Raw genomic sequence first — 11,079 nt, 5'->3', positions numbered from 1 at the left:
ACGTCCCTAGGATCTCAAGTCAAACGGATCCTAAGGCGCGCAGAAGATTATGTTTCTGCAAAGCCTCTTCTCTGTCCAAGGTCCCGCTGGGCAGGTCTCTAACCAAGCTCCCGGACGTTCCCCTTCCCCATGGCCCGTTCTGTGACCTCTAAGCGGCCCCGCCAGACTTGGGGGATGCATTTTCTTCCCTCGCCCCCTGGCTCCAGCCTGAATGGGAGCCAGGGAATCTGGGGTGGAGGTGAGAAAGGAGATCCCCGGATCTCCCTTCCTGAAACCCCACTCCACGCCGGTGGCCCTTTCCCGGCCTCCCTTTTCCTAACTCCCCATAGACTCTCAAGTCTCTCTATCCTTTCGCCCCCCTCCCCCATCCCCAAGCTTCTGGATGCTAACAGCTTTCTTTGGCTATGTGGGTCCGTGTGTTCTCGGGGTCCCCGCTGCTCCCCCCACCCATATCCCTCAGTGCTCCCTCCCTATTCTGATCTTCCTCCTGATTCCAGGTTCGGGGATCCCTGCAGCCTTCTATTGCTCACATCTTCCCCGCCCCCTCTCCCCCAGCATTCCAGCCTCATTGCCCTTCTCCTCGGGTCCTCCCGCCCGGCTGCCACCCCCGTCGCCTTGGCGCCTCTTCTCCCCACCCTCCTCTTCTTTCTCTCCTCCCTCATTCTCCTCTCCCTCCCCCCACCCCCCTTTCCCAAGCTGAGAAACTCTAGAGGCAGATGCTGCGGCTGTGGAAGAGTGAAGCAGGAAGGGACGTTTCTCGTTGCTGAGAATCCTGGTCCGGAGAGGAGCTGAACGCCCCGCCACTGTCCCCGAGCTGCAGAAGCTCTTTTCTGCATCCCTCCCATCCTCAGCTCCTGCTCCCACCGGGAGGGAGGGAGGGACAAAGGCAAGGTCCCTGGCCAGTGCGGGCTCGGTTCCCCCCCAGCCTGGTAACGGAAGTGCCAGGCGCCCTTTAGCAGAGGGGCGGGGGCACCGGAGTGGGAGGGGGGCATGGAGCCTGTCCGGGAGCCCCCCAGGAGGAGTCGGCCCCCTCCGCCACCCGCTCCAGCCGCGGCGGCGGCGGCTACTTTGCCGAGAGTACTCTCCCCCGGGGACGGGGAGGGCCGAGGCCAGGAGGTGCTGCTGAGAAGATCAGGATCCGGGTACGAGGGCAGTACCAGCTGGAAGGCGGCCTTGGAGGGTAAGCAAGTAACATCCTCCTTCCTCCTCCATGGTTGCTGCCTCCCCAGAGAATCCTGTCCTCTTCTCAGGGTCCTTAGCTAGGGCAAGCCTCCTCTGGGGTCCTCTCCTTTCCGACCACCGTCTGACTCCATCATACTTTTACTACCTTATCCAGCACCCTACCCTCACCCTTCACCCAGACTCCCGGGTAAGAGCTGACCAGCCTGGGGAGTAAGGGTGAGGGTCTGGCGGTTCTCGTTTCTGCCAGAGACACCATTAGCAGAGTTACCTTGATCTTTTGTCCCTAGAGGCTGGGGCTTGGGGGTGGGAAAAAATTCAGATTTAGAATAGATCAAATGCCATTTGGTAGAAAAGAACCCTGTGCTGGGATTCAAAAGACCTGGTTTCTCACCTTGGCCTTGAATATTAACTCACAATGTGACCTTGCATGAGTAACTTAATGCTTGGGGTATGGCTTTCCTCATACATAGGCTGGAGCATATTGTACTGCCTATCAACCTCACAGGGATGTCGTGGAGATAAAATGAGATTGTAGATACAAGCACACTTGGGGAAAATAAGTTAACAAAACATGACATAACTGAGTAGCTTTATGAAATGAATCATCCTCACCCAGTAAAAATGAAGATAAAGTCATGATTTGGACAGAAAAAAGGAAATGAGTATATCATACATCTCTCCCTTGATAAATGTTTTATACTTTTTAGAGCTGGCTTTCCTCAAAGCCTTAACCTACTTCTTGAGTATCCCACATGATTCAGAGGAGAGAAATCAACCTGTCACATTGGGTTTAGATAGGTTTTAGACATTTGATGTAATTTATATAAGCAACTCCTCCCAGTGCAGTTCCACATTTACAAAGTTACTTGGGACATGGAGAGGTAAGTGACTTGCCCAGGTGCCATAATCAATATGTAGCTGAGGGAAGACTTGAACCTTAGTCATCTTTGCTCTAAAGATAGCACCCTATCCACACCACCACATTTTCTTAACAAATCTGGCTTTAGACAATGCTTATGTCAATACTGAAGTGGTAGAGGGAACTTCCTAAAAGGACGGTGGTGATGTAAGACTGGAAATTAGAAGCCCTGGGTAGTGACTTTGCAGAGACAGGCATTGAAGATGAAGAAAAATATGGCGGTTGTTTTAGAAGACTTGTGGGGTGAGAAAACAGACTAATGGAAACATCAGGAGAGAAGAAAAAACTGAGCAAGAGAAAGTGAAGAACTCATTTACTGGATTACTGTCAGGATCTGCCTTATCTAAAAGTCCACATTCTAGTGTAAATCAGCTAGGTGGATTGATTTAACCACAAGTTATCTGTATCTTAGCCCTTTTCCCACTAGATTATGATGTTTCCTTTGCACTATCATATCCCCCAGACCATAGTAATCTACATCCAGGGGTGGTCAGAATTATTCATTGATTGCCAGCTGACTGACTTTCAGCAGGTTTACCTTAGCCAAAAGAAAAGTGGAAAAAAATGGAGTTATTTCTGGTCCATGAGCTGTCTCAAAGCCCACTAATGCCTTGCGGCTATTCTTCTTCTCCATGGACTTTCACCTCATTCAATCTACCTTTTGGGTTCCTAGGATGGTAAAACAGATGTCTTGTTACAACAGAATATGCTACACAGTGCTGAGAAAGCAGAGGCGGATTCCTGTTGACCCTTGCTCACATCAAATACATCACGGTAAGGTCCACTTCAGCCCTTACTGAACTTCCTCATGGCTCGTGAGCCAACATTTCACTGTTTTTCATCATGACCCTTTCTTTTCCCTTCAGAGGGAAAAAATAATAGCTACTCTAACTAAGATGGTTTACTTTATCCCCATCCAAAGTTTACTTGGTGCCACTCAGAGAGTCCAACTGGCCTTGGACCATATATTTCACTTTGATAGCTTTTCCAAAAGCATTACCTCTGTGACTCTAAATTTATCTCCCGATTCTGGCAGGCATTTCTGTCATACTGCATCCAACCACAGCTTTTCTCTTTAAACCACAGTCCAATGGAGAAGTAGAAAGGATAAAGCATGTCATCAAGCCATGGTGTTCATAGGGGCCATTTTTGTTCATGATCAAATTTTTATATGCTAATGTGCAGCATACATCCTTTTCTCAGTATGTATTCTGCATGAATTATGGACAACATTCATAAACATATTTTACTGAGCTTTCCTTGCCATCTGTCAGAGATCCACCCAATCTTAGAGTTTGAAGAAATTTCAAGACAAGATTTTCTAATGTTGGCTTCCTTCTATAACCTTCCTGACAAATCATCCTCTGTCTTATATTCCTTGACCCTAATGGTCACCATTTCTCTAATTGTTGGGGAGTTTTTCTTAATATTTAGTTAAAATTTACATCCCTGTAACTTCTACCCATTAATACTAGTTCTGTGCTTTGCCCTACCAGTGATCAAGCAAACATATCTCTATATAACTTAGAAGTGACTTGGGCTTGGGCTTGGGCAAGGCCAATGTGAATAAAAAGAACAGAAAAATTATTGATGCTAGAAGGAATTCAACTTTTTTTTAAGGTAATATAATTTGTGTTTTCATGGACTACCACTGAACCAAATAAATTACTGTCTTTCAGCACTAAGAATCCTTCCCATTCTCTAGTATTATTTCAATTACATATAAATGATCACTTCCAGCTACTCTGAAGAGCTATTTAATTCATCTCAAAAACTATTTTCCTGGTTTCATAGCCTTTCCCACTTTTTTATTTCCACTTGAGCTTGCCCAGACCCTTAAAGATTCTGTGAAATCTTTAAAGAAAGAAAGAGATCATTACTATTCTTTTGGGGATTGCAAGAATTATGGTCCTGATGGCCATCTTTGTGAATCCATAGACTGGGCTGGCTCTTGGCTATATTCTATATTGACCAATTCCTACAGTGTCAATGTGATATTCTCAGCTGGGGAAGAGAAGAATGCTATCATAGTCTGCTCTTTTCTCTTACCATTCCAAATAAGTCAACTAGCCAATTATTGTTCTCTTCCTATTGGAAGAAGGTCATGGTCTGATCTTACCTTGGAATTGTCTTCTCAAGAAGAAAAGTTTCCCAGCCGAAGCACAATTGATCTCGTTTTGAGGTCTTTTCCCTGTTGTTATCATGTGTTGGATATCATGACAAGCTGGGAGCCATTTGACCTTATACCTTACTTTAGAATGAGGTGCCTTATGCCCCCTATCACATCACTGATCCACTCTCTTATAAGCTATGGTAAAGATACCAAACTATTCCCTGGCTAGCCTCCTTTGTGCACTGGATTCAGCTCTGACTTCTCTCTTTTTTTCCCCCTTAGATTATACCTTTCGGCCTAATACCTATCATTTTCTTTGTGTTCTTGTTCAGAACCATAAATCATTCCTTGTTTGGATAGACATGGAAAGTTAGAAAGGAAAGGGGAAAAGGATTAAAACACAGTTATTATCATTAGACTACCCTAAGATGAAGAACAGGAGAGGTCAATAATAATTACCTGATAGGATCAAAAGTGGGACTGGTAGTGTCTTAACTAGAAAGAGGATCAAAATCAGGAATCACAATGATGTCTAAAAGAGGTCTGGCATTCAAGTTATATTGTTCAGAACTGGGCAAAGAAAAGGTGCCAAGTTAGACAAAATTATTTCAAATTGCCATACTTGGTTTGTTTCTTGAAGAGCACTGTGGGCGTGTATAAGCTGCAACAAGCAGCAAATGAGCGACTCCAGAGAACAAGAGTAAAGGATTATATGACAGGAGGATAAAATGGGCTGTTATATGACAAGAGTTAGAGATGATAGGTGGACAGCCAGAGTCCATGGTTCCTCTGTGATGTTGGAAGAAAGCAAGGAATTTGGCCTCCAACAAACTGGATGCTCCTCTGTGTCAAACGTTGGGAGAACATGGGCAGGCTTGAATGGGTTTTGATTTGTATTATGCTAGTTGTATTTATTTTCGGTCACAGGTCTATTTGAGTATTGAGAACTTTTTTGGTATAGGACTTATTTATAAATATCTATACTCTGCTTTCTCCATTTTCTTTGGAAGAACCTTTCACTGGAGGATTCCTACTATTACCATCCACACTATTCTCCATGACAACAAACTGGAAAGTCCATGTTGTGCCACGATTCCCCTTCCCTTTAACATTTGATTCAGTATTTTTCAATCACATAACTTGTGTCTCACTCTGAGCTAGGCTACAAGGAAGAAGTGTAAGAGACATTTATTTTCTCTTTTCTACTCCCAAGTGCCTCTTCCTCTGTCCATATTTTATGGAGGCAATGTGGCAAAATGGAATGTTGAACCTGAAGTCAGGAAGACTTCAAGGGTTCAAGTCCTACTGCTGTAACTGAAGTCACAATAGCCCTACTCTCAAAATGATTTAACTTCTCTGAGACTCAGTTTTGTCATCAGAAACATGGAGATAATGATACATATAGTACATACCTCACAGGGTATTGCTTTGTAAATTTTAAAGTGCTATGTAAGTACTAATTATTATTATTATTATTACAACATACTTAGCCCAAGGCTTTATAAGACCCATATAAAGCTGGCTGATGATTCTCCTGCCAGACAGGACATTAATGTGGGTGAGTATCCTTCTTCACTTTCCATTCCCAAAGATGCTATGTGGCTCAGTAGGCAGCGCACTGGACCTGGAGTCAGGAAAACCTAAATGTAACTTTAATCCCAGATGCTTTTACTAGCTGTTTAACCCTAGGTAAATAATTTAACTACTATCTGCCTCAGTTTTCTCTTCTATAAAGTGGGATAAAATTGTTATGAGGATAAAATGAGATAATATTTGGAAAGCACTTTGCTAACCTTAAAATGTTATATAAATATTAGTTATTATTATCATTACTAGCCCCAGGGTACAAATCAAATAAGGATGAATGCATCAGGTCTGTCCCATATTTCTTGGGCCACATTATTTTTGAGTTTAACATTCCAATAGATGAATTTATTAGGACAGTTGTCCCCTGAAGGAGGCACCCACTCCGGTTCCTCACTTAATATAGTGTGTTAGTGAAGAGTGCGATGGGGCCAGAAACATATGACAAAAACACTCTAAAAAGAGAGCTTTTCTAACGAGGAGAATTTAGCAACTTGCCTTGAGTTATACCAGAATTTAAGCCTCTTTTGTCTATTTTGTTTGTGGCTAGGAAGAAAGGGAGAAGGCACATGGATCTGTAAACAGCTTGTAGAAATGAAAACTTAGAGCAGGTCTTGTTACTCTGAAGTTCATGAATCTGCCATATTCTTTTGGATTCTTAAATTCAAGAAAGGAAAGGGAATTTGCAAACCCTCTATTTCATCCTCCTCATATTACAGATTAGACTCATCCACTTGATTTAAGTCTTGTTTAATGCTTGTTAATTGATTATTAAGAGTGGAACCAAGCCTTAAAATCAGGTAGTCTGGCTGCTGCCCTGTCCAGTATGCTTTTTATTGCATCCTGATTTAGTGGTAGTGGTTGGAGTGGGAGTCCAAACTTATGCCTTGGTTGGAATAAGGAAATCTTATTCTACTACCAGCATACTGCTCCTTAATCTTGGAGAGTGGTCTGGGGGTACAGAGACCTTTAATGCTTTGCTTGTGTTCACACAGTTAGTTTTTATTAAAGTCAGAATTTGAATTCAAACCTTCCTATTTCCAAAACCAGATTTCTATCTATGATACAATACTGCTTCTTATGTTGAATGCTATCCCAATATGTAGGTGGGTCCTCAGATGCATTTTGGCAATCTTTCCATTAAGCACATTGTTTTGTTATAATGACATTTTCTGTAGAACAAGGAGATGGAAGAACTTTTTTCTTATAAAAGACTACCAGAAAAACTATCTGTGGCTCACATAAGTCAAAAGCAACTCAATTTAGTTGTACTTTTTAAAATCTATAAAAGTATCTGATATATCTTTTTATATCAGTGTAAGGGAGCATTTCAACAAACACAAGGAATATACATACATACAAACATATATATGTGCTGTAGTTAGACCTATTTCAAATCCAGTGTCAGATATTTGACCTTGAACTATGTGACTTTGGGCATTAAACCTCTGTTTGCCTCAGTTTCCTCATCTGTAAAATGGGATAATAATAGCACCTATCCCACAGGATTATTGAGGATAAAATTAGATACTATTTTTTAAATGTATAGTACAAAGTCTGGAATATAGTAAATGATATATTGTTGTACATTTCCTTTTATAGCTCATTTTACAAATAAGGAAACTTGAGACAAAACGAATTACATGACTTGCCCAGGTTCACAGTTATTAAGTGTCTGAGGCTGGATTTGAATTTAGGAAAATGAGTCTTCCTGCTTTCAGGCCTGGCATCCTGTCCACCATGCTACTTGATTGTCTAAGTGATATATAAATGCCAGCTATTATAGTAAACATGGCAAGGTATACAAAAGGAAGTACAAACATGCAAAAGAAACATTTGTGCAGAGAGAAAGAAACAGAGAGAGACCAAGGCAGAGAGACACACACACACATATACACAGAAGCAGAAAGACAGAAAGAGACAGAGACAGAGAACCAGAAAGAGAGACAGAAGCAGAGACACACACACATACACAGAAGCAGAAAGACAGAAAGAGACAGAGACAGAGAACCAGAGAGAGAGACAGAGAAATAGAGATAGAGATGTAGAGAGGGAAGAGGGAGAAAGGATGGAGAGAGGAGAGACAGAAAGAGAGGAAAGGAGGGAGGAAGGGAAGGAGAAGGAGAGAGAGAGGAAAGAAGGGACAGAAGGAGGGAAATTTTTCCTGGGGCAACATCCCCATCTTGTGTTCTTTTAGGATAATGCTATTGTGGCTTAATGACTAAACAAAAGTCATTGGAGAATTCATTACTTTAGCAGAGCCATAATGGCTACTTGGGGATTTGATTTCAGAGAATTTATCCAGGATGTCAAGGGCTAAAAAAGTTGGAAAACTCTTTAAAGGGAGCGGATGGTAAGACTCCATTTGGGGTGACAAGCAGGCCTCAGTAGTCAACGAGCTCTGACATACTCCGCTCCTTCCCTCTCCCCCTTCCCCCCAGCACCCTTGGTTAGCAGGGTGCACCTGGCACTGGGGGAGTCTCCTGAGGGCCACGTGGAACTCCTAGTGTGTGTTGGACCAAATGGAGCATAAGATCTTTCAGCTCAAAATACTTTATGCTATGATTAGTGAAGGGTCAGTAAAGGGATGGAAGGAAGCAAAGGGGACTGTGGAGTCTGGGAGACCCAAGTTCAAATATTGCCTCAGATACTTAGCATCTGTGGGACCTTAGGCAGGCCACTTTCCACCTCTCTTCCTTATGAAAAGAGGGCAACAAATACTGTAACCACTTCTCCTTGTAGCTGGAGGATAAAATGCTACAATATTTACACGGTGCTCTGTAACTATTCGCTCTAGTTATTGCTCACGATTGTGCTATTCATGGCCCTTTCCGGCCAGTCCCCTTCCTCTTCAGTAAATGACTAGCTCACAGCCTTCTCTATCCCAGCCCCAAAGTATTCTTCTTCAACACTTCTCCTCCCCAGCCTCCCAACTCCCACCGTCTCTGTCTCTGGTCTACCTCCACCTTGTTCGTCCTTCCATGATGTCTCCCGTGAGGGCTTGTGCAAGAGCTGGATTTAAGTGGGCCAGAGTGGCCCAAGTCATGGGTCTCACTCTCCCTTCTGAGGTCCCGGGGCAGGACAAAAGCCAAAATGCCTGGTGGTGAATGGTTGATCTCGGTGGTTTGGGGGTCTGGCCAAGGTCTAAGCTTTCCACAGTTTTCCTTCAGCCTTTAGGAACAAATTGTTCCACCGGGAAAGGCTTGGACTAGACATCTCTTTACTTTCCCGACAGGTTTGAGGGCTGTCAGTGACCCTCAGTCTGCTCTGGCTCATCTGCCCAGATGGTTTACCAGGGCATGGGTATATCTTAGGGCTCACCCAAACTCAGGTTAATCAGTCCTAGGTGCTGGGGTTCCTCATTGGGGCAGCAAAGAGCTGGGAGTGAGAAGATTTTACTAATAGGGATTTCTTTCCCAAGGGCCATTTTAAGAGCCATAGAAAGTAGAATGAAGGTAGAGGCTAGGGCTTCTATAAGGGTGTCAGAGGTAAAAAGAGAATGTATTCCAGACATGGGAGACCATTTACGCAAAGGGACAGAAGTGGAAGGTGGTAGGAGAAAGAGCTAGCAGTCCAATTTGACTAAAATGGAGAATGAAGGGAAATAACGTCAAATAAAAATGAAAACATAGGTGGAAACCATATTGTGGAGGGCTGTAGATGTCTGGCTGAGGATTTGTATTTCATTCTAAAGCAAAGACTCTCATCTGGGATCTGTACATTGTTTTTTTTTTTTTTTTTTTTTTTTTTTTTTTGCTGAGGCAGTTGGGGTTAAGTGACTTGCCCATGGTCACACAACCAGGAATTGTTAAGTGTTTGAGGCTGGATTTGAACTCAGGTCCTCTTGACTTCAAGGCTGGTGCTCTATCCACTGAGCCATCTCCTCCCCTTCCTTGTACATTGTTTTGAAATATATTTTTATAACTGGATTTTACTATAATTGATTTTTTTTGGTAATCCTATATATTTTAAGTATTTAAAAGCAGGATTCTGAAAAGGACTCCGCAGGTTTCATCCAATTGTCAAAAGGGATTATGATACAAAAAGAGTATTGCTTGCATGGTCATAATCAGATCCCTGTGTTAAAATGTCTATTTGACAGCAGGGTGGAGGATAGACTGGAAGTCAGAAGGAGAGAGACCAGTTAGGAGACTATTGAAATAGTCTAAGGGGGGTGTTGATGAGAGCCTGGACTATCTCAGCGGCTGTAAGAGTAGAGGGGGTATTTATAAGAAAGGGGCAGTAACAATGACTTCTCTGTATGGCAGCATTTAGGGCAGCTAGATGGCACAGATGATAGAAAGAAGGGCCTAGAGCCTGGAAGAGCCGTGTGATCCGTGCAAGTCACTTAATCCTGTTTGCCTCAGTTCCTTCATCATGAGCTGGAGAAGGGGAAATAGCCGAGTACTCTATGATCTTTGCCAAGAAAACCCCAAATTGGTCATGAAGAGTCATATATGACATGATTGAACAACAGCCCCAACAAAGTTTACCTCTCTCTTACTTTAGATTTAATTGTATATTAACACAGTTTCTGGGTTAAAGCCCAAACCTTGCCTGGACTTAACATAAGCAGATTGTCTTATACAGAAACTGTTGTTCCATTATTCTTATTTAAAGCCTCAATGATCTTCCTTTTTCTTTCTTTCTTTCTTTTTTTTTTTTTTTTTTGGGTGGGGGGAGGGAGAGGCAATTGAGGTTAAGGACTTGTCCAGGATCATATAACTAATAAGTATTAAGTGTCTGAGGCTGAATTTGAACTCAAGTACCTCCTGACTCCAGGGCCAGCTGTTTTGGGAGACAGGGAGTCCATAATACTAAAATTAAATGCATGGAACTTCTTTTTTTTTTTTTTATAACTAAAGGATATATCCCTTGATTTTTGTAATGTTCTGGACAGACCCTTGAATTTTGAGGAAGAGATTATCTCCAAGAATGGCCCTCCCTAAAGTAACATTACTACTATTCTGTGGGACTAATATACTCTATAGATTTGCTCAATTTGGGCAGAAGAATTTTGTTTTTGTTAGGAAGATCTACTTAGGGAGGGAGAATTTAAAACAATAGTCAATTTTACTGTTTGAATCTTCTTCCAAGCATTAATGCTTGTAAATATCAGTTTATTATTTTAAGTTTACTGCTTTGAATAGATCCAATTGTTTTTTTTTTAATTAAAACTTTTTATTTTAAAAATTTCTGCATGGAGGGACAGCTAGTTAGTGCAGTGGATATAGCACCAGCCCAGAAATCAGGAGAACCTGAGTTCAAATCTGGCCTCAGA

General features: G+C 42.5%; 1 protein-coding gene across 1 annotated transcript in view; it reads left to right on the top strand.

Annotated features, from left to right (window-relative positions):
- Positions 1–243: 243 nt before the first annotated feature.
- The window catches only part of CLEC2L (C-type lectin domain family 2 member L), a 28,396-nt gene continuing 17,560 nt past the window's right edge, over positions 244–11,079 (top strand). Inside the window, exon 1 of the mRNA XM_051963547.1 lies at positions 244–1,180. Within this exon, the coding sequence (XP_051819507.1) occupies positions 991–1,180 (190 nt within the window). The 5' untranslated portion in view covers positions 244–990. The remainder of the gene's footprint in view (positions 1,181–11,079) is intronic.

This window comes from Antechinus flavipes, chromosome 5 (genome assembly GCF_016432865.1).
Source record: "Antechinus flavipes isolate AdamAnt ecotype Samford, QLD, Australia chromosome 5, AdamAnt_v2, whole genome shotgun sequence".
Lineage (NCBI taxonomy): Eukaryota > Metazoa > Chordata > Mammalia > Dasyuromorphia > Dasyuridae > Antechinus > Antechinus flavipes.
This window is presented reverse-complemented; position numbering and strand designations above follow the sequence as displayed.